We start from the raw sequence: 22,796 nt of genomic DNA, 5'->3' as shown, positions 1-22,796 counted from the left end.
ACTCTTTTTTTTTTTTTTTTTTTGCGGTACGCGGGCCTCCCTCTGCTGTGGCCTCTCCCGTTGCGGAGCACAGGCTCCGGACGCGCAGGCCCAGCGGCCGTGGCTCACGGGCCCAGCCGCTCCGCGGCATGTGGGATCCTCCCGGACCGGGGCGCGAACCCGGTTCCCCTGCATCGGCAGGCGGACTCTATCCTAATAAAACTTGATAGGGGGCTGTCCTGTTTGAGTTTCTAATTTTGTAGCATTCCTATCACTGCCATTTAAAGTTAACCAAGGACACTTAAGTGGTCTGAAATTTAAGTTGACAATATTTCAACAGATTAAGCAGGTAGAAGACTAAAGACCAGTAGTTTTCAAACTCTCGATCTTAGTATCTGTTCACTGCTGTCTCTAGCAGTTGACAAATGAAACCAATTTTCCAGATTGAAGCAAGTCACACAACTTATTTGAGCTCCGTTTTTTTTTTTTGGCTGCACCACGCAGCATGCGAGATCTTCATTCCTCGACGACCAGGGATCACACCTGTGCCCCCTGCAGTGGAAGCATGGAGTCCTAACTACCGGACCGCCAGGGAATTTCCCTGAGCTCCATTTTCTCATTCAGGTAATTTGATTCTAAGCCTGCAGTCATGGTGATGGGACCCAGAGGTGGGAAGACTTAGGTGTTACCACCTCAGCGCAGTAGCTCTAGTTAAGGGCCTGTCCCCTGTGGTAGCAGGTAGCGTGGTTTGTTTTCCTCTTATTTTTGAAGTTGAGTTACCTGGTCTTTTCCAGTTTATTAACCACTGCAGGGGAAATCAATCCTGCAAATCCTATTTAGCACATTTTTTTATATAAATTTATTTTTCTTTATATTTATTTTTGGCTGCACTGGGTCTTCGTAGCTGCACGGGCTTTCTCCAGTTGTGGCAAGCAGGGGCTACTCTTCGTTGCGGTGTGCAGGCTTCTCATCGCGGTGGCTTCCCTTGTTGCAGAGCATGTGCTCTAGGCACATGGGCTCAGTAGTTGTGGCGCATTAGTTGCTCCGCGGCATGTGGGATCTTCCCAGACCAGGGCTCGAACCCGTGTCCCCTGCACTGGCAGGCGGATTCTTAACCATTGCGCCACCAGGGAAGCCCTAGCACATTCTAATATTCTCGCTTGGAGAGGAGAGCTGTTCTAGTAGGGCAGCGGTTAAAAGGGCATTGCTTTGCAGTCCAGCTCTGAGGTATGCCTTACAGAGATTTAGGCAAAAAGGAAACTTATGGAGACTACCTGCACAGACTTATCAGAGTTTAAAAGGGTGAGGGCATTGCCTCGTGGTAGTAGGAAGCAGTGCACTAAACACTAGAATTGGCTAGCGCCCACAGGCAGTCTAGCATTGGAACATATGGGTATCGTGGGAATGGGCTGGCCTTTCTTCTCCTTGCCACAGTGCACCTGTGCCTTGGTGTTTCCACAGCAGCCTGATGCTCCTCCTATGACCCAAGGGGCTTAGGCAAGGGGGAGTCAGTATGGGGACTCATATCCAGAAAGAAGTGAGAGTCAGAGTCGGATAGTAACTTGTAGCAGAGGTACAGGGACTCCTGTCGACAGATGCAGGAAAGCATCATGAATTATAACAGCCTTCGTTTGGTCAAAATTACCTTTATTTCTCAGTTTTACTCCATTGGCATGTGGTAACAAAATTGGCACACACAAAAAGGATGCTGATGTTGGGTCTAATTAAAATGCCTCCGGCAAAGTGGTAGGAAGATGAAAGTAACAAAGATAAGCATATAAGTTGGAGTTTTAAAAGTGAGTTCAAATGTTAGTTCTGCCACATCTGTGACCAGAGGCAACTTATCCTCTCTAATCCTGTTTTCTCATGTCATTGTTTGGATTTGAGATCACTCATGTTACCTTGCAGCGTCTGAGCTTTTTGTCACTAGTCTGTCCCTTTGTGGCCATGTGAGACCACACTGGTCCAGGCTAAGGAGAGAAGGCCACAGTGGTTGAGGTGCTTTGAGGGCTTGGACTTGGCTCAGTAAGTTTCACTAGCTTTGCTCAGATAGGGCAGCCTGGGCCCAAAGCCAGATGGCTTGATAGGCTGGGTTCAGCACCTATTCTGGAATGAAGGAGCCAATGAAAGTAGAACTCTCCAATTCTGCTCCTATTTGTTCTACCCAGACTGTTTTGAGCCAGGTTCTGCCCAAATGGAAAAGATCTAAAATCTTCTGGAACCTGTTCTGCCGTGTGTGCGTGTGTGTGTTTAAGTCTGTCTTTGTTTTGACAAAAATCTAAGTAATCACAACAGCCTTTCCCTTAGGTGGTGCCTCTAATCCCACCCCGACATGCCTTAGGACCGTCATCTCCCTGATCACCATTCTCATCTCCTTGCCATTCCTTTCCTAAACTAAATATGAATTCTCCCAGGTCTCTGCTTTTTCCTTGTAGTTTAAGGTACTTTCTTTCCAGGGTCCAAAATGCTCAATATGCTTCGAGTAGATGCTGTTGGGACAGGGGAATGATCCCCTCACCTCACCTGCAAGGCTGTGGGTGTGGGAAGGGGAAAGGGTGTGAATGTTGGTAACCCATGGGGCACAGTCCTGTGCTCACTCTCTAGAGATGGGTTAAACTGTTTCTATCTTTTAAAAAAACAGGAGATTAAAAAAATTGTATTTCAGTATTAGACTGATATACCTTTAAGAGATTCTCCTAAATTCCTACCTGGTCTCCAGCAGAGAAAGGTACTTGAACAGAATTGCCAGAGTAAGGATGCTGAAGGGCAGCCATGATGATCACAAACGCCTGTGTTTTTCCCTTCCTACTTCCGGTGAGAACTATGAAGTCATTACACTTAACCCATTGCTCCTGCTCAGAAGTAATGCTGTAACATAATTTAGGTTATGGAAAATCTCTTACGGCCCTTCTATTCTTTATGACGGAACCCTGTGTTTTCGTCATGACTGGTAATTCACCCTCTCCCAGCTTGGTCACTTGTGCTCACTAACTGCTACTTTATTAAATTTGGAATTACAGGTCGGGGAGCAAAGGGAAACCACTGGGAGCCCCCGTTTGTTTCTATGGAGGAGAAGACCAAGCGCCCCGTCTGCCCACCTGCTTATGGAGCAAGAAGTAGACTCCCCATCCTAGGAGTGTTCTCTCCCTTGGGTGGTGGTCAAAAGAGGTGAATCAAAAGCTGAAAGGATTTTTAATGGCCAGCGACTCTCTGCTGGCTGTTTTGGCAAGCCCTGGGACCTTATGCTCCTTTGGTACCCTGGATGGAATGTGGGACCAAACCCTGTAGTGCCAGCATCCTTCAGGGCCAGATGCCTCCAACACCACAGCCCTGGCCTTTGCCCTCCCTGCTTCTAAAAGTGGAAAAATTGCTTCTCCAGAAGCCTGAGGCAGACATAGGTCACACCTAGCCCTAGAGTGAGCCAAGCTGCCAGGCCTCAGGCGCTAATGCTTCCTTTCTAAATCTTGCCCAGAAGGTTCAGCTGCTCTGTCCTCCTCCAGCCTGCGAACCTCTGAGGTTTGCAAGCAAGAGTGGAGAAGCCACTGAGAAGTGGACCAGTGGGATGAGCTCCTCCCTTTCCTGGATGGAATTTTTTTTTTGGCCACACCGCGCGGCATGTGGGGTTTTCGTTCCCCAACCAGGGACTGAACCCGTGCCCCCCTGCATTGGAAGCACTGAGTTTTAACCACTGGACCACCAGGGAAGTCCCCCTGGGTGGAATTTTAGTGCTAAATCTCTTCCTGATTTCTGGGCTCAGTAGACCCTCCCTATTCTAACACCCTCCCGACTCCCTCTTTGCCTACCAACCACTTGCATCTGCTAAACAAAAAAGGAAACAAAACTTTCACATCCCTGTCCCAACAGCTCCACCCCTCCTTCCAGGGGGCTTGCACACCCCTCTTTGGGTCTTAGATCTGTGCCTAGAAGATAAAGGGGAGGGGTTTGAGTCAGAGCCTTTATCTCCTCAAACCCACCCCCTCTGAGTATTAGGATTGTAGTGGCATTGTCCCCAAGCCCCCCTCTGCTTTGGCTCCAAGGCTCTTCTTCCAGATGGGAGGCTGCTCTTATTGGTGGAGATAGGCATCTAGCCAGAGCTGCCCGGACTCTCTCAGTGAGCTGAGGGGACAAGATGGGAGCAGGCGGTGAGGGAGACAGAGTGGAGAGGAGCCCCAAAGCCATACCCGCCAGAAGTGCAGCAGTGAGGCCCTTCCAGAGGTGATGTAAGGCTCCCTTGACGTGAGCACTCGCTTCCCCTTTGCTTCTGAGAAAGGGCTTGGGCCATGGCACTGAGAGCAAAGGCCCAAACTGGCCACAAGACCAACAGAGCACCTGGCCTTGGCCTTGGTGACCTCCATTCCAGACGACCTGGGGACACCTTCCTGTGGCTCCCACCCCATACTTCACCACTGACCCCACAGCCCTGCCCTCTTCCGGCCCTCCCAGCCCTCTTCCCAGGCTCAGATACTCACTGGACGATGTCGGCAAAGGCTGAGAACAGGGGCTTGGACTGGTACTCTACGCCATGCTTGGCACACAGGGACTGCACCAGGGGAGCCACTTTGTGGTAATTGTGTCGCGGCATCGTGGGGAAAAGACTTCATGGAGAACAGGGGACACTCAGTGGCTCCAGCTCCTCTGCCCCCCATTCCCCTCCTACGTGGACCCTCCCCAGGACCCTGCTTCCCAGGCCACCCTACTCACTGGTGCTCAATCTGGAAGTTGAGGTGGCCACTGAACCAGTCATTGAAGGCCGACTTATGGACATTGCATGTTGCCTGGAGCTGGAGGAGAAGGTCGGGGGAGCATGGCTCTGGGTACCAGATGGAAAGGCCAGCCCAGCCTTCTCCAGGCAAAGCTGGCCTGTCCCTGGTCACTCCCTTCTCCACGTGGTGGCAGGAGAGAAGCTTCAAGCTAACGAGGCAAGGTTTGGGAGCGTCTGTTGTTACCACCGCCCACCCCCTACCCTGGGGCTGTGCCCACCCCCCCTTCTTATTAGCTGTGCCCAGGTCTTCCAAGTGACTGTCCCTCACCTGGGTGGAGACCCAGTCCACGTTCCTGTCGTAATCAATGTGCATGGGGATGTGGTTCATCTGTGTCACCCACACAAACCAGTTGCTTTCCAGGAACCTGGTGGACATGGCACCCAGACAAAACCAGTACAAGCAGAGCCCAGAGTTCTGACTCTCGCTCAGAAGCTGCTCCAACCCCGCCACCTTCCCCAGCCAACGCCTCCAGACCAGACTGGTGACTCCCAAACATCGTCTCTGCGCCGCTCCCTCCTCCCCCGTCAAGTACTACCTGACCATGAAGAAAAGGCCCAGGAAGCCTTTCAGTCCCAGCAGCGGCACGTAAGTGAGGAAGATGCGGACGTAGAAGCTGATCATCCAGGCCAAGTCCTGCAGCGAGAGGCAGAGCCCTGTGACGGCACAGAGCACCTGTCCTCTCACGGCACTTGTTCCTCTGCGTGGAGCAGCCATCCTCCCCGGTCCTCAGCCTGGAGTGCTCACGGCAGCCTCTCTCGGCTGCCCCGTCCGGCACCGTCTAGCTCCGCTCTGTTCCTAGTGGTGCCCACAGCCCTCCTTGCCTGTTTCCTTCAGAGGTGCCAGGTCTCCCTGCCTCCACTTCCTCCCAACCCGTCTCCATCCTTCACCCCTTCATCACGCTGCCAAGTGAGTCTTCCAGGATCGTGGCTCAGCCTGTGCCAGTGCCCTGATCAAATCGCTGATGCGTTTTCTGCACCACCGTCCTCCCCTGACACCCGAGTCCTCCCCCGCATGTCCAGTGGCCAGATTCGCCCCTTAATTCCCAGCTTCTCAAAGTCCATCCCAACTCCCCTGCCTCCGCCTGTCCTCCAGGGCCAGCTAGGTAAGTGACTTTGCGAAGTCTTTTCTGATGCCTCCCATCCAGCCAGATGCAGTCAGGCCCCCAAAGGCACTGCTCATCCTCCTGGACTTGCGCCGTCCGCAGCCCTGCCCCTACCAGGGGCCTTCCTCCTGGCCCTACGCCCGTCCTTGCAGTCATCTGCCCTGTGCTCCTGGCTGCTCCACCAGGCAGGTGAAGGGACAGGAGCAGGAAAGTGTGTGTCTTGACTGGGGGGAACCCTGCTGATCCTTCACAGGCTGAAAGCTCTCTTCCCTGGACTAGGGAAACAAGCTTGTTTCGCCCAGCCTGAAGCAGCCTGGAGGTCGGCTGTGGAGACGGGTGGAGGAGCTTCGCTAAGAACTGGGAGTTGAAGTGGGTCCTGTCCTGTGTGCTCGTCGGTTTCCTTCTGTGTCCCTTCTCTGCAGGGCCCTGTTGTTACCTATAAGCCCGGCATTACAATGCCCACACATGGCTCTTCTAATCCCCAAACCTTCTGCCTGTACCTCTTGTCTGGTGTCAACCGCATCCTCTTTCATCAGAAGTTTCCTGAGTGAAGGTGCCGTGTCTTATTCATCTTCCCCCTCCCCAGCCTGGCCCCTGCTTTACGCCAAGCACAGTAACCTCAGGAGGTAACTCGCTGAATTAAATAGGGCATCAGGAGTCAGGTTGCCTGCTGAGCCCACATCATCTCACCCAGAGATAAGGAAGGGCCTATACCTGGTTCTGTTACTTTGCTCTAAATTAGGCCTCGAGTAAATCTCGGTGGGATTTCCCCTGGAGAACCCCCTTCCCATCCCTCAGGGTACTGGAGACAAGGGATGTGGGATTTGGGGGCCATGGATACTTACCACCCACTTCTTCCTCTGGATAACAAAATAGAAAATATACCACTGGAAGTAGAGAGGCAGCAAGGCTGGGGGCCCAACTGGGGAGGAAATGGACACAAGGGGGGAGGTGTGAGCAGCACTAAAGGGTCACTGAAGGGCCAGTTGGTGCTGGACAGATGGCCTCCAGCACAGGGCTGCCCCTCTGCCATCTCCTCTGGTGGCCCCTCCAGCTGCCTCGGCAGTCCTCAATCCATTGGAACCGACAGGCGCTGCAGCTGGGCATGAAGGCAAGTCTGAAGAAAGCAGAATCTCCCAGTGGATGCTGAGAGGGAGAGGTGGGGGGAACGTGGCATTCTCTTCCATGGAAAAGGACAGCTGGGGAGACAAGCTCCACGCACGCACGGAACTTGCTCTGCTCCTGTGCCTTGAAAAAGGTACTGCTCATCCTCCCAGACTTGCGCCGTCCGCAGCCCTGCCCCTACCAGGGGCCTTCCTCCTGGCCCTACGCCCGTCCTTGCAGTCATCTGCCCTGTGCTCCTGGCTGCTCCACCAGGCAGGTGAAGGGACAGGAGCAGGAAAGTGTGTGTGTTGATTGCGGGAAACCCTGCTGATCCTTCACAGGCTGAAAGCTCTCTTTCCTGGACTGGGGAAACAAGCTTGTGCTGCCCAGCCTGAAGCAGCCTGGAGGTCGGCTGTGGAGACGGGTGGAGGAGCTTCGCTAAGAACTGGGAGTTGAAGTGGGTCCTGTCCTGTGTGCTCGTCGGTTTCCTTCTGTGTCCCTTCTCTGCAGGGCCCTGTTGTTACCTATAAGCCCGGCATTACAATGCCCACACATGGCTCTTCTATCCTGACGTGCCATGAATTCTAACCTTTTTCCTGGATGTTTCTGCTCCACCCTTCTATCCCATCCCCCTTTCTCCACAGGGGTGGAGTAACAGGCAGTTAAGATAAATTCCTTTGAACGAAAATGGGATCGATGGACTCATCCCCTCCTTTCCTTTAAATTTTGAATTTTTAAAAGGGTTTAAAAAATTTTAGACATTGTGGAGATTTTTAAAGCAGGGACTATACACAGCAGTCTTCAGAAAGAGCTTAAGACAACCACAGCGATGTTTTCTCCTCGGCTCCCTCTTCAGGTCCAATCCTCCATTGCTAGTCTATCTACCTTTGTCCTTCTGGGTGTTAGACTGTGTCCCACTGCGTCCCCTTGGCCCTGGCCTGTTTGACAAGATTTAAAGTGAGGTTTCAGGCTTAGTCGGGATGGCCCCCCACCATTCAGTTCCCTTGTGGCAGCCAGGGTGGGCCTGGAGGAACTAGTTTGCCCCCAACGCAAGTGACTTTTGACCAAACATTAGCCTAACTCTTGCCTTTGCCCCTTGAGAAGGCAGACTGCCCCCTTGCGGGGGGGCACCCTGTTCACTTCGAGTACCGTAGTCCCGGGAGGGGCATTTGCTCCTCCCATCCTTTCAGCAGCCCCTGCAGAGGCAGCATCCCAGACCCCGCCCCCCGGGGCTGGATGAGGACACTCACTCAGGAAGAAGTATCTGTGCTGGTGGTTGTATGGCATGTACTTTTTCTTCTGTTTCCCAAGCTGTGAAGGAAAGCAAACACACGTCAGCACCCACAGGCCAGTCACCCATTCCCCTCCCCTTGTGACCTTGGCTTCTCCCTGCTCAGGAGGCCTCCTGCGGGGGCCATCAGCTTGCTGGCGCTATGGAAGGCTCCGACAAGCCCAGCCTTACCTCCAGCTCCTGGCGCGTGAAGCCCGGGCTGCTGGATTTGCCAAGCGCGCCACACCGTGGACGCAGCTCGGTGGCCCACACCCACACCCACACCCACACGAGACATGGGCACGACGGAGCCTGCAGGTCCTCAGCGCTCACGCTCAGCCCGAGACGCCCCTGTCAGGTTTCCAGGCCCCTCCACCTCTCCTTCCTTTCTCCATCTGGTACTCTTTTGACACCAGGGTCTCCACAGACAACAATTTTTACCCTTATACGGGGCCAGGATCCCCTCTACATCCAGCCCCTGGCCTTCTCCAAATCTTTCGTTCTCTTCAAACGTCAACATGAGCTTTATAAAATCCTTTGAAAGCTAAGCACAGTTTGGCAAATATTTGTGGAAAGATTACCAAAATCGGCTTGGCAATCTGAAGGTTCTGGCAAGGTTTTCCCCAGCGGCTGGTGGTGATTTTGTAAGCTGAGCGGCAGTGGAGACAGGCTGGGGCTGCCAGGCTAGCCAGTCAGTCTGGGTCCCCTCGCGGGAGCTCTCAAAACCACGACGGCAAAGCTCTGCGCTCGTGTTCGAGTCCTGGCTCCCTCTGTTCCCCGTGTCCTGGTTAGTTCTGGCGACCAGATGACCACAGGGCACAGGAGGGACTCTACCCCCGAGCAGAATGCCAGCTCACCCTTCTTTCATGAGTCCACCTACTGCTTTGACAGGACATTTACTGATACCTTATCCTGTGCCAGGCACTTCTGCTAAATGAAGCCTTCTTTCTCCATTAAATGGTTCACTCCACAATTAATCGAGCATCAGCGTGCCCAGCACTGTTCTAGGTGTGAGGATACAGAGATGAGTAACACAAAATGCCTACCCTCGTGGAGCTTATCATCTGAGGAGAGGAAGCTGGTGATAAATTTGTAGACAGAGCTCAAGGTAATTATAGATTAAAAACAGGAAAATATGACAGAAAGTGAGGTAGGCAGCGTTTTGGCTAGGGTAATCCTATATGGCCTCCTGGGGCCCTGACATCAGAACTGAGACCTGAATGGTGAGAAGGAGCCAGCAATGCAGACATTCGGGGGAAGAGCATTTAAAGCAGAGGGAACAAAGGTTTGGGACGTTCAAGGGACAGAAAGGCGGCCAGTGTGGCAGGGAATATAACAGAGGAGAATAGTTGATAGAGCAGAAAACTAGGGACGGCCCCATCATGTTGAGCCTTAGCCCTGGGAAGGCCACGGTAAGGAGTTTAGATTTTATTTCAGTGGGGATGGGAAGCCCTGGACAGCTTTCAGCAGGTGGCACTATCTGCTTTGCTCTTTAAAGGCTCACTCTGGCTAGAGGTGGGGGAATGAACTGTAGAGGGCAGATAGAGTTGAAGGGAGACCAGTGAGCAGGCTGGAACGATGGACCAGACCCGGGGATGGGAGGCAGGGGAGAAGGAGAAGTCGATGGATTGGGATATGTTCTGGAGGCAGCAAGCCTTGCTGATGACCTGGAGCTGGGGGTGAAGTTCATCGCGTCCTGAGCAACATTAACCGAGGCGGGGGAAGCCGGAAGAGGATCATCTGTCTTGTTTGGTGGGGTGTGTGGGCAGAACTCTGGCCTCCTTATTTTGGGACTCTTAGGGAAGGGAGCCCTGTCCGCTGGCTGCCTCTTCTAATGGCAATCAAAGTAGGATTGTAATGGCCATTACAACCCTGAAAACTGCCCCACTGTGTTTCAACTCTTGGAGGCCAGAAAGGTGGTATTTCGGGTGAAGTGTTCCCTGCACTTCCTTGTTGTCCAGGAGAGTTGGGAGGCACTGGGGCGGATGCTACTGGGTCAGCCCAGGGATCAGTGCTCAGTCAAACTGGACCCAGTGAGGCTGAACCAAGTGCCAAGCAGCCTGTAGCCCACGCATCTCCTAACAGCCTAACCTCAGCCTCATAACTGGGAAAAAAAAAAAGTTATTTTTTGGGGCTTCCCTGGTGGCGCAGTGGTTGCGCGTCCGCCTGCCGATGCAGGGGAACCGGGTTCGCGCCCCGGTCTGGGAGGATCCCACATGCCGCGGAGCGGCTGGGCCCGTGAGCCATGGCCGCTGAGCCTGCGCGTCCGGAGCCTGTGCTCCGCAACGGGAGAGGCCACAACAGAGGGAGGCCCGCATACCACAAAAAAAAAAAAAAAAAAAAAAAAAGTTATTTTTTTCCCAGAGCATTCTCTATTTTTAGTGTCTGCAGATAGGAGTTTCCTAAAAACCTTAGTACCAAGAAGCAACAGAGGCAGTGGTGTGAGAAGATTCTCTTCCACTTAAGACTCCTATCTTTTTAAAAAAATCTTCTAGTGCTACCAGAGCCTCATGCTCTGCCCAATAAATAACCCACACCCTCTAAGGAGCCACCGGAGCCACGGGAGGCCGAGGCTGGTTCGTCATTTGCACAGTGCTGGGCATGGAGCAAACCAAGTAAGTCCCTATTTAGGAAGTGGGAAAATTAGGACCTTGTGGCCAGCGGAAACACAAGCCTCAAGCTAGGGGCTCCTGGTGCTAGGACAGCCAGTGCTGCCAGAGCCTTCCCCCAGAGGTCTCCTCATGGCCAGAGAGGAGAGAGAGCCAGGCTATCTTGAACTCATGCGGGGAGTTACAACAAAGTGAATCAGTTATACATATACATATGTTCCCATATCTCTAAAAATATGGAACGCTTCACGAATTTGCATGTCATCCTTGCGCAGGGGCCATGCTAATCTCCTCTGTATCGTTCCAGTTTTAGTATATGTGCTGCCGAAGCGAGCACCTGAAGTGTATTTAACAGCAGTTTAATTCCTGGCGTGTTGAAATGTTATAATGTGTCATGAAGTAGGGGAGGGGGACCTGGCAGAACTCTGACTACAGCCTAGAGCCTTGGGACAAAGGGTTTTATTTTATTTTATTTTTTTAATGTTTTGGGTCAAAGGGTTTTAAATTAACTTTTTAAAGAACTCCACTGGCCACTCACAGCCGTCCATCGCTTTAAGCTCACTAAAGGCTCACCAGATCTCCACCCACCCCCAGGCTTTAGCAGCTACATTATAATGGCTGCTCACACCCTCAGATGACAACTCAAACCCAGTGCTAACCACCCTGAAAGTCAGGCTAGGATCAGGCGGGTGGGAAGAATTACTCAGTGAATGAATATTCTAGATAATGGGCATCAGAGAAGAGTAAGCCAGTGTAGCCGTTGTGTAAGAGAGAGGATTACAAGTGCCGGGGGCTGACTGCCTCGGGTGGGAGTGTCTAAAAAGCACCTGCAAGGAGGGCCATCCACCACCTTCAAGGCCGAGCAGGGTTTGCACAGCAATCTGGTCATCCTTTGGGTCCTTAGCAGCGTGGGGTACCTTTCTGCAACGGCTATTTGCTGACTTGAACTCATGAGGGAGGACAGGTGAGTGTCCTGGGCAGCCTGCTTCCTGCCTGTGGCGTCCCACAACTTCCAAACAGCCAGCCAGCCTGGCCCCCGATGTCTTGCCCACACTGACAGCATTGTGAGCACTTCCCTGCAAGCCCTGTGTGCTGCCTGGCTCGCATTCTCCGAGACCTTCACCGATACCTCTGCTCACCTCCACAGAGAGGATCTTCCCCAAGGCAAAGAAGAAGGGGTGCATGTTGATGTCCGGGTCTTTGCGGAAGCAGTTGGGCTTGGCGTGGTGCTGGAAGTGCAGGTGGTTCCACCAACTGGCAGGGGCCCCCTACAGAAAAGCGGGGCATGAGTATGGAAGCCTGGTGCCCCCCCTCCCCCAGGCGGCCCATTGTTGACTGGAGTTTCAGAGAGCCCCTCCCCGTCCCATTGACCTTCAGGTGGCCAATCACGAAATGATGTAGCAGGTGGTTCCATGTAGAGGTGCTGAAGACGGACAGGTGTCCAAAGTCATGCTGCAGCCAGCCAGCCTGGGCCTGGGTGAGAAAGGCTAGCGCTGAGAGCAGCCCACCAGCCCCGCATCTGTCTCAACTGACTCGGCCTCTCCCTCTTCCTTCATCTACCTGGGCCTGTGCTGGCCTAACTGAGCACATCAGGAAAGGAGTCAGGAAGCCTGGGTCCTGCTTCTGGCTCCGCCACTGACCCACACGAGAGCTAGGGCAAATCACTGCCCCTTCCCTGCTCTCCAGTGTCCCCAGCTCTGGAGTTGTGACTTCCGATGGACTGAACATCCAAACTACAGAACAGCACAGAGTGACAAACTCAGGCAAGTAGAAGGCTTAACTAATGGGTTCTGACAGCCAAGTATTAGGGCCCCAGCTGAGAAACCAGAATCTTGGCTCTTGGCACACCTGGACTGTGACAGAACCTGAACATGAAGTTTCAGAGGAGAAATGCCACGGGAAGAAGGGAGCCCCGGGAGAAGCGGCTGGAGAGGCAGTGGAAGAAATGAAGGTGCACATGTGGTGAAGACGAGCAGATGAAAGCCACAGACAACGGAATGTGTGCTCTTTCTGCACCAACTCTCCCGCATGTCCTCAGCTCTGCCCTGGACAGAGGGCTCCTTGGCCTCCTGAGGGGTGCAAAGAATTTTCCCCATGGAAGCTGAGCTGGCTGTGTTCTTGACAAGCCCAGGGCTCTCACCTGAACTGTGCTGAGCAGCACTGCACAGAGGAGGAAGGGCAGGAAGGATGTCCCAAAGAGCCAAAGAGTGAGCCAGGCAATGACATCCAGCAGCAGGATGTGCAGCAGGTACAGCAGGAAGAAGACAGGGTTCGCCTTCATAAGCCCCATCCGCTCCACCGTGGCCTGCAGCTCCCGGAACTCCTCAGTCAGCTCTTTCTGTAGAAGAGTGGAGATGGAAAGGGTGTTATTCTCCCCAGATGCAACCCAGCACTGGAGCCAAGGACCCTCTTAAGCTCAAGGCCCTCCCACCAAGGTAGCTGAGGGAAGCCCACGGTCCTAGGTAGAGATACCACAATGCTGAGGAAGGATGACAGGAGGTGCTATGGGATCAAGTCTAAGAGCATGTGGTCTTTGGAGTTAAACAGAATTCATTCAAGCCACTGCTCTGCCACTTAGTAATAGTGTGATCCTTGGCCGGGTTGCTTAACCTCTCTGAGACTCAGTTTTCTCATCTGTAACTGTGTGTGGATTATATGATGTTATGCTTGGCACAGAATAAGTGCTTGGTCGATAGGTCTCATGTTGAGGATGGGGATGGTGGTGGTGGCCTTGTGAGAACCACAGGTTCCAAAGCCCTGCAACCCAATGACTATGCAGGAGAAGCAAGGATCTCGAGATTCCCAAGAACTGATTGTGGTCACCTGTGATCATATCTAGGCCTTCCTTCTACCCTCTGCCCCTCAACAACCGCAGGATCTCCAAACAGCAAACGGGGTCTCACATTCTTAGTGGGCTCAAAGCTGGGCTGCTCTGGAGACAGTTCTCCAATCAGGAGAGAGTTCATATACTTCCTCACAAGGCCCTTGTTGATGTGGAACGCCACAAAGGGATCCTGCAAGTTTGGGGAGAAGGCAGCACAGTGAGGAAGTCAGCCCGGCCCCCCAAGACTTGTGGAGGGCTCACACCAAAGACCATCCTCCTGATCCAGCAAGGAGGCTGTACCCAAGTTCAAACAGACCCCACCCCCCTCCAGGCAGCTGCCCTTTGAGAGTGCTCAGACCTGTCCCTGGTGTCCACAGCTCAGGATCATCCAACAACGGTGTTCTAGGAGGAAGGGTACCACGCCAAGGAATAGGAAGCACGGGTAGGGCGACCACAGAAAGACCTGCCTGGGCCGTCCTCTCCTCTAGGTGTCTCATGAAATGTGCTGAGGGAGACTCCCTGTGTCCAACTGGAGGAATTTTGCATTTCTCCCCCTTCCCTCCGCTGCTGTTCTGGTTGGGGTTCCATATTTCCCTTCCCACTCTGAACACCCCCTGCCCTAGGGCACTAATTTTGGTTACGCAAGGTGGGGTCCTCAGTGACTAGATTAACGAGATTAATGTCCTGAAGGTCAGACAGCCCCAGGCCCAAAGCCACAAGCTTGGAGGCGGAGGGAGCCGGGGCGGAGCCGGCGGCCGGTGGCACCACACATCCGGACCAATCGCGGTCTCCGCTGCGGCCGGCCCCGGCCCTAAATCACACTGCAGGAAGCCTGCTCCGTCTACGCATGCGCCAGTCCGCACCTTCGCCTTCGGCCACTGCCTGAGCTCCCCAGTGGTCACTCCGGAGACAAGCATAGGCTCAGGCCTCGACTCCCAGGCCAGCCGCGTCGGAGGGAGGGGCGGGTCCTTACCGCGTTAGGCTGCACCGCCACATCACGGGAACCCTAGTGGCCCGAGGCGCGCTCCGAGATGTCAGGGAGAAAGCTGGGGACAGTGGAAGGGGTCACGCCGCTAGGCGAAGGATGGGGGAAGGATATAGGGGGAGGGGACACGGCGAAGCGAACGCTCCAACCTTTGGGTCCCAAGGAGTGGTCCCCCAGCTCTCAAACCCAGAAGGGAAGTGCTAGGTGCTTTAGTTCCGAGAGCAGGTTGTCTAGAGAGGGAAGCAACAGAATAGGGGCTGGGACGGGCGCTGGCCCGCATTGAGGCCTGAGGGAGGAGGGATGCGACCCAGCACCGGGCCTACAGCCCAGGACTGCAAACAGCTGCTGGCCTGAGGCTGAGAGACCTCCCCACAGGATTCCAGGACAGTTCCAAGGCCCTCGCTAAGTGTATGCTGATGCAGCACCCCCGTCCCCCCCCACCTTCAGCACGCTGCTCCCACTCTTTTTTGTGCACGAGCAGGCGCTAGCCCTCTCTGGCCGGTGCTGCCCCTTCCCCACCCTCCGGTCTTCACCCTGTACAGGGGTTCCGAAGGCAGCGGGCACTAGGTGGCTTCCCCCCTCAGGAAAATCCCCGAGTGTGGTTCCCTCGTTCTCTGCCCTGCTCACGCTCGCCAGTCTAGTCCGGCATGCTCGGCCCAGACGCGTCTGCGCTTCCCTCCCTGCCACCAAGACAGGTCAAGACTTGATCCCTCTCCCTGCCACTGACCCCTCCTCCCTCGGTCTCGGCAGTGCCGCCGTCCGGGGGTTCCACATCCCCGCTGTCCTCCCTCCTACCCCTGCCCCGGGGACTGCCCACGCCTGGAGACCGCAGACTCCGGGCAGCAGACGGAGCGCACGGACCGATGGCGCGGCCCTTTGTTTGTGCGTGCACGTTGCCGGCCTCCCTCCCTACCTACTCCCCAGACTCCACTTTTCGCAGCCTCTCTCCTGCCCTTGCATCCCGTTTTCGCAGCACACCCAATCACCTGGCAACCGGTACGCTCCTGCGCCTCCCGGCTTTTCCCCGAATTAGAGTGTTCGGCCCTGAGTGCCAAATCTCTTGTCTCGCGCGCTGAGCCCCAGGCTCCGACCGCCCGGCCCCGCCTCCTCCCGTTCCCCGGTCTGGCAGCGCTCACCGTGGCGTCCTGCCCCGCGTAGTGGCTGATGACCCGGGAGCCCCCGGGGTGCTGGCGGGTGAACTCGCTGATGTTGTACACCTTTCGGTCAATCACGAGCCACCGCTCTTTGTCGCGTCCAGAGCGCTGCGCCACCTCGTTCCAGGTGAAGTAGCGCGGGGTAGGCCCCTGGGCCGGGGTCTCGGGGGCCATCGGGGCCGGGCGATGCCGCGCACCGACTGGGCAAGGGAGGTCAGGCGCGCGCACGGGACCCGCGGGGTAGCGCGCACCGGCCTCGAGTGCTCTGGGAGCCGGTCCGCTGGCGCCCGCCTAGAGCCCGCCGCCCGCGCGTCGGGTTTTCAGCAACAGAGGTGGTCGGAGCCGAGCCCCGCTGCGCGCGCTTCTATTGGTCGAGCCGCGTGGCGCGGGGACCGAGTCCCCGCCTTCCCGCCGGCCCCGCGCGGGCGGGCGCTGCAGGAGGGTCGTGGCAGGCCGGCTGAGCGCAAGGACGCGCGCCCCCTCGCGGGCTCTTTGCGGGGGTCGCCGCCGGACCCCACTCTCCGACTCACGCCTGTAGCTCACAGGGGGCGCCGCGGGCAAGATAACGGTTCCTGTGGAGGCTCCTGGGTGCGGGGCGGCGGCACTGGGTGCGCGGGCGCCCTGGGCTACTAGGGTAGGGTGGGCTCTGCCGAGCCGGGTGAGTGGGTGCATGGAGGGCCGGCCTCGCGGCTTGGGAGGCCTGCCGGGCCCGCGGGGTTGGAGATTGAGGGCTTTGGTGAGGGGGTGTGGAGAGGGGTTGTCCCAGGGGCCTCGTCTTTGGGTTGGGGGCGTCCTCGCCAGTCTCCCGACGCTGACCCTCCAGAGATCCACCTGATGAACTCCCACCTCCTCGCCACGCCGCTCCACCAGTTGTGCGGCTGGAAGTTAAGAGCCTGAGAACCCTTGGCAATTACCTTGAAACTGCGTAATCACGGTTTATCTGCGCTGGGGTTTGGGAGTGATTAACGCTTGACTTTGCTCAGTATAACATTAAAAATGCCCCACAATTTTCGTAACTCTGTGTGCCTTTTTTGCTTGTTTTTTTGTTGTTTTTTTTTTTCAATTAACTGGGATCCTTAAATAATAAAAGGAAGTGGCCTAGCATCTCTGGACCTCTGGGAGGCCGTGTGTGAAAAGCCTGGGTCTTCCAGCTGAGGCGTCAATGCTCCATCCTGGAGGAACCTGGGAGCCGTAGGAGGCCTTTAAGTAGAGGGATTAGGGGTTCAGAGCTCTGAGCTTTAGGAAGGGGTGAACACAGAGGCTGGGGCCGGGGGGTGGGGGAGTCAAGAAGCTGTTAGAGTTATGAAGAGATTCAGTTCGCGTACTAAATTTTATTTATTCAAAAACCACTTTACAAAGCACTACGTGCCAGGCACTGTTTTTAGTGCTTTGCAAACATTAACTCATTTAATTCTCATAAGAACTCTTTGAGGTAGGAACCTCACTTACAGATGGAGAAATTGAGCCACTGAGAGGTTAAATATTTTATCACACAGTGAGTGGCAGGACTGAGCTTCGAACCAGCCTGTAGCTCTGCTGTCTCTCCTCTGATTATACTAATGGGATTCTGCAGCCAGGGGAAAGGAGGCCAAGCTTTATTCCAGGCACTTGAACTAGGGTCTTTGCCCCAAGGAGTCAGGAGACTAGGAGAAATACAGCTAGATTTCTGGTAGAAAAGGACCTTCATCCATTCAACCCAAATCCCTCATTTCTTGAGATATGAAAATTGAGGTTCAGAATGGGTAAGGGACTTCCCAAGTTCCCAAGGGTAAGCTCCAGTTAAGATGCCAGGCAGCTGCACCTTGCTTAGGAATTATGGTCCATGCAGCTGCCCCTCTGGACAGCCAGTTTTCCACTTACATAAAGACTTGGCTGGGCTTCCCCGGTGGCACAGTGGTTGAGAGTCCGCCTGCCGATGCAGGGGACACAGGTTCGTGCCCCGGTCCGGGAAGATCCCACATGCCGCGGAGCAGCTGGGCCCGTGAGCCATGGCCGCTGAGCCTGCGTGTCTGGAGCCTGTGCTCCGCAACGGGAGAGGCCACAACAGTGAGAGGCCTGTGTACCGCAAAAAAAAAAAAAAAAAAAAAAAAAGACTTGGCTGAACAACTTCACGGTGTGTAACACAGGAGATGGGGGGCAAGGGGCTCGTGAAGGATGAACTCATGGGATTTCCTTAATGCAGTTGTCTTCTTTTTGTTGTATAGAGGATAGACACCTTACAGACCAGTATATTAAACCTACTATTTAACAGATAAGCTGACTGAGATCCAAAGCGTGGGAGCCACATATTTAAAAATAGGACACCTGGGGCTGGAATTTACCCTTGGACTCATTTATACCTTTTAGTTCCTCTCTGCAGGAGTTCCTAAACAGTGGGTTCAATGAACGTGTTTGATATAAGTCCTCCCTGGTTCCAAAAAGAGGCAGCAGTGTCAGTGTTGCTGTCCTTGCTTCTCTGGGCACCTTCTTCCTTCCAGGTCCTTAGACCTGCCTCTATAAAATGGGAGAAGGCAGGCCTGAACAGGTAGGCCCCAGACCTTCGGATTTCCCCAGGAAATTGGTCTGCACTGCCCCAGCCATTGATGTCAGCGTTTTGCTGCTCTTCTAATGCAACTTTACAATACGAAGGATCTCTATTTAAAATAAAGCAAAAACGGGAATTCCCTGACGGTCCAGTGGTTAGAACTCCGTGCTTTCACTGCCTAGGGCCCGGGTTCAGTCCCTGCTTGGTGAACTAAGATCCCTCAAGCTGAGCAGCGCGGCCAAAAAAAAAAAAAAAAAAATGCAGTGCTGAAAAAATTTTGAACATAGACATTAGTTTATATTTATGAGCATTTTCTTAGGATAAGTTCTATGTGTGTAATTAATGCACTAAGTAAGAACATTTTTAGGCTCCTTTTATGTGTTGACACATTGCTTCTCAGCAAAGTTGGTTTACTGAGCATTTACTGTGGGTTGTTTAGTTTCACCGCAGCTGCTGTCACCAGAACAAGAAAGGAATGCTGATCTGCCGCTCCCTGGCCAATTGCCTCCCCGCCAATACTGTGAGCTCTAAACATTCAGGAATGAAGCACCACCACTTGGGGTCTCTCCTGGGAGTCTCTCAATCCCCCACATTCTATCCAAATACTTGTACTATCAACCTACAAGCAAGTTCTATTCTAAAGGCATTTCAGAGTTAGAGAAGGCTCTGTCAAGTTGCAGCAGGATGTAATCACGAAGGGAGGCGCTGTGATAGAATAGGAAGAATAAGGGTTGGTGTTTGAGAGACCTGGGGAAGTCCTGATGCTCCACCTGCTGCTGTGTAATGTTGGATGCCATGTTAGCCTCTCTGGTCACAGATTCCATATCTAAAGTAAAGAGGCCAGATACCTTCCAGCACTAGCAGTTCCTGCCTTTTTTAATGAAAATGTTACTCAAGCTCCCATATCTCTGGTCGACATTCACCTAGAGATGATGCTTTTGATGACAACTCCTTTCTTAGATGGACTACCCAATAGTTGCCTGTCATTTAAGGCAACTGAATTTGACAGCCTTATTAAGTTTATGCCATTTTTATTGTTGAAAATTCTTGAATTTTTTGAGTAGTTAACAACTTTGGCTGCAAATTAAGTTGTTATCTGGCGTACTTAGTTAAAGTAGCTTGGCCTGACCAATACTGTTAGCTAAGATAGTATGTGTACGTTTTTTTTTCATACAACTTGTGTCCTTTGATCTTCATTATTTAAACAAACAAAAAAATTCAGTAAGGTAAGTCAGAAATTACAGTCTCCATTTTATCATGAGGAAACTGAGAGGCTGTGAGACCTAACATCAGGCAGTAAGTGAAGGAGCAGGAATACTCATGTGGCTTTTGATTGCTTTTGATCTGTGACTTCCCACAAGAAGGAACAGACACTCTTCCCCAAAGCCCAGATCCATGGCTGCATTTGTGACCTAGGCCTAGCCAAGCAGAATGTCTCATTCCTCTGACAACTGTAATTGGCCCAAGGGTCAGAATGTGACCTCAAGCCCAACAGAGCCATTCCTGGGGGATTAGTGCAGGAAGCAGGGGCTGGGGAAACATTCTTTCTGCTGGGGTTGCTTAGCAGGTGCAGCCATGTTTTTCTGTCACATGGAGACGACCTTTCTGCAGTAAGACAGAAGCAGGCCAACAGGGAAGGAAGAGCAGAGACAAATATCAAATGTTGAATTGCTGCTTCCAGAGGCCCTGGTTTCTGAAGCTGTTTAGTTCTGTGACCTATCTGGCTAGTCCTCCAGGCTAGGTGAGCCAGTAAATTTCTTTTTTTCCTTACACTAATTAGAATTCCTTTTTTTGTTATTTGCAGCCAGGAAATGAACCTAGAACCTCTGGCTCTTAGGCCCCAGGGCCCTTTCTTCTAATGTCAATAATAGCAGGGAGTCATCGAGCACTTCCAATGTGCCAGGCAGTGTGCTAAACACCTCACTTATTTACTGGACCAAAACTAAAGTCCCAATCCAGAAAGGCTGAATATGGGACCTTGGAAAAGAGAAACCCCTTCCCCAGGTACCATGGCATCTGACCTATCTTTTTAAGGACTGAGGAGATTAGAGTTTTTGTAAAAGTGTGGCCAAGTGATTCTGAAACCGAGTCCCCCTAAAACCGAGTTCCCTTACCGAGTTTATGATTAATTTCTTTATCCAAAACTTATTCCCTTTCTTGTCCCCTCTGAACTCAGTCCTGTGCTAACTGAACAGTCATCAACCAGAGTCAGATGACTAAAATTACTGTTGTTGATAACATCATTAATGTACCGAAATTGCTATTCTAAATATCATCATTAAACATACAAACTCAATTGTTTCTCCAGGGCAATATAAGCTAACAGATCCCTGAGCCATGGACCACTTGGCCAGAGAATCGTAAACCAGAGACATCCTGATTCCTGAAACTACGTTTAAGATATGCCATAGGGGTTTCCCTGGTGGCGCAGTGGTTGCGCGTCCGCCTGCCGATGCAGGGGAACCGGGTTCGCGCCCCGGTCTGGGAGGATCCCACATGCCGCGGAGCGGCTGGGCCCGTGAGCCATGGCCGCTGAGCCTGCGCGTCCGGAGCCTGTGCCCCGCAACGGGAGAGGCCACAACAGAGGGAGGCCCGCATACCACAAAAAAAAAAAAAAGAACAAGTTCAATAAATAGAAAACATTTACAAACATAGTAGATATTAATCCAACTATAGTAATAATTGCTTTCAATGTTAATGGTCTAAGTGTACCCATTAAAAGGTGCATTAAAGAAAACAAACCACAAGACCCAACTGTATGTTGCCTATGAGAAGGATATGAAATACAGAAGGAAAGAATGGGATTTAAGAAGCAATGGTAACCAAATAACTGATAAACAAAGGATAATTTAAATAACTTGACTATAAACATAATGACTAGTTTGGGGGATTTAAAAGCAAACTAAAAAAAGACAATAATAATATATAAGATTGGGGGTGGGCTGCTCTGAGTTAAAAATTCTAAGATCCTTGTATTACTCAGGTGGAGGATAGATATATTTATCAACTGTGAATTTGGGTATGTCAAGGATGCAGGTGAGCAAATTAAGGGTCATCATTAAAGGCATAGTAGTGGAATGTATAACTTCGGAACCATAAGAGGCAAAGAGATATATAGAGTACTCAGTGAGCCCAAGAGAAGACAGGGGAGAGGAAGAAAGAAGCAAAGAAAAAACATGGTCAGTTAAAATTACAAAATTAGATAGTAGATGGTAGAAATAAAAATATTTGAGTAGTCGCAATAAATATAAGACTGAATTTGTTAGATAATACAGAGGTTATGAAAAATAACCAAAACTCAGAAATATGCTGTTTATAGGAATTGACCTAAAACAAAATGGTACTGAAAGGTTGCAAGTAAGGAGATAGGAAAACTAAACAAAATATGATAGAGTAATAACACTCTCAGATGAAATTAAGGCCCAATGTGTCCTCCAAGACAAAAAAGATCATTACTCAATGATAAGAAGAAAATGATATAGCAATCTTGAACCTGTATATACTAAGCAACAGAATCTCAAAATATTTAAAGCAAAAATTGTCAATGAACAAAGGGAAAAATCCCATAATATTTTTTGGAGACTTTAACATATCCCTCTTATTAATTTATGAAGCTGACAAAAAATTGGCAAGGACATTTGTAAGTTTTGCACAACAAAATTAACAAGCTTGATCAAATAGACAAACGAAAGCCAACAATTCGAGAGTACAGGTGCTTTTCAAACACATGGAAGAACACTTACAGAGATGGACTGTGTGCTGGTTGTGAAAGCGAATCTCAGCAATACACCAAATCCACATCATAGACCATGTTCTTGATCGCAGTGCATTAAAATTACAAATTAATAGTCTAAAGCAAGTTACGGCTTCCAATCTTCTCTATGTTTGAAAGTTAAAAAACAAAATCAATTTTCTGAAAAAATCCATAGGTCAAAAACGAAATCCTAATTGAAATTACAAAATATTAGAACTGAACAACCAAAAACAAAAACAAAAAACCAGCACTACCTATAAAAACTTGTGCAATAAAGCTAAAGTGGTACTTAGAGGGAAATGCATAGCTTTAAATGCATTAATTTAAAATAGAGGATAAAAGAGTAATGAGTTAGCATTCAACTCAAGAAGTTAGAAAAAGAGCAGCAGATTAAATTCCAATTTGGTAAAGCAGAAGTAACACATATGTGTTACAAAAAAATTCGAAAAATACAGAATCATGCTAAGTAGAAGTGAAAGACCCTCTTCCTACTTCTTGCCTAATCTGTGTCTCAGGGAGCCAGCGTTAACTAATGATAGAAGAGTTTCTAGACTTGTATGTATGGGTATGGGTGAATAGTTCTAGCTATAGTAAGAGTGAATAGACCTCGGCATAAGAATGGTTCAGTGGTTTCATAAATAATAACCTCCTAGTTATAAAAGTAAAATTTCAGAAAACCACGGCAAGTGGACATGAAGATTAACAGAAGCACTGGTGAGAAAAATCTA

General features: G+C 51.6%; 1 protein-coding gene and 1 non-coding gene across 6 annotated transcripts; both read right to left on the bottom strand.

Annotated features, from left to right (window-relative positions):
- Positions 1-1,652: 1,652 nt before the first annotated feature.
- On the bottom strand, positions 1,653-16,058 carry FADS1 (fatty acid desaturase 1). Of its 5 annotated transcripts, none has more exons than XM_007106188.3 (12): positions 15,773-16,058; positions 13,731-13,841; positions 12,968-13,165; positions 12,199-12,300; positions 11,967-12,095; positions 8,199-8,259; positions 6,690-6,766; positions 5,278-5,375; positions 5,010-5,106; positions 4,681-4,760; positions 4,449-4,574; positions 1,653-4,095 (listed from the first exon to the last, which is right to left on the bottom strand). In XM_007106188.3, exons 1-12 carry the CDS (start codon positions 15,962-15,964, stop codon positions 4,044-4,046), a joined length of 1,323 nt encoding a protein of 440 aa, XP_007106250.2. In that variant the 5' UTR covers positions 15,965-16,058; the 3' UTR covers positions 1,653-4,043. The 5 variants fall into 5 exon arrangements, with proteins under 5 accessions (XP_007106250.2, XP_007106254.2, XP_007106253.2 ...); XM_007106192.3 differs by lacking the exon at positions 15,773-16,058 and adding an exon at positions 15,623-15,657; XM_007106191.3 differs by lacking the exon at positions 15,773-16,058 and adding an exon at positions 14,010-14,064.
- LOC112067491 (U6 spliceosomal RNA) lies at positions 11,058-11,164 on the bottom strand. The gene has a single exon (XR_002893310.1). It is a non-coding gene; the product is annotated as a U6 spliceosomal RNA (small nuclear RNA).
- Positions 16,059-22,796: the final 6,738 nt, after the last annotated feature.

This window comes from Physeter macrocephalus, chromosome 16, assembly GCF_002837175.3.
Source record: "Physeter macrocephalus isolate SW-GA chromosome 16, ASM283717v5, whole genome shotgun sequence".
In the NCBI taxonomy this organism is placed as follows: domain Eukaryota; kingdom Metazoa; phylum Chordata; class Mammalia; order Artiodactyla; family Physeteridae; genus Physeter; species Physeter macrocephalus.
This window is presented reverse-complemented; position numbering and strand designations above follow the sequence as displayed.

Coding starts and splice junctions, on each gene's coding strand:
- FADS1 (XM_007106188.3), bottom strand. CDS start 15,964: ATGGCCCCCGAGACCCCGGCCCAGGGGCCTACCCCGCGCTACTTCACC. Junction 12,301..12,967: donor TGCTGCTCAGCACAGTTCAG/GTGAGAGCCCTG, acceptor TTTCTCACCCAG/GCCCAGGCTGGCTGGCTGCA. Junction 12,096..12,198: donor TCGTGATTGGCCACCTGAAG/GTCAATGGGACG, acceptor GCTTTTCTGTAG/GGGGCCCCTGCCAGTTGGTG.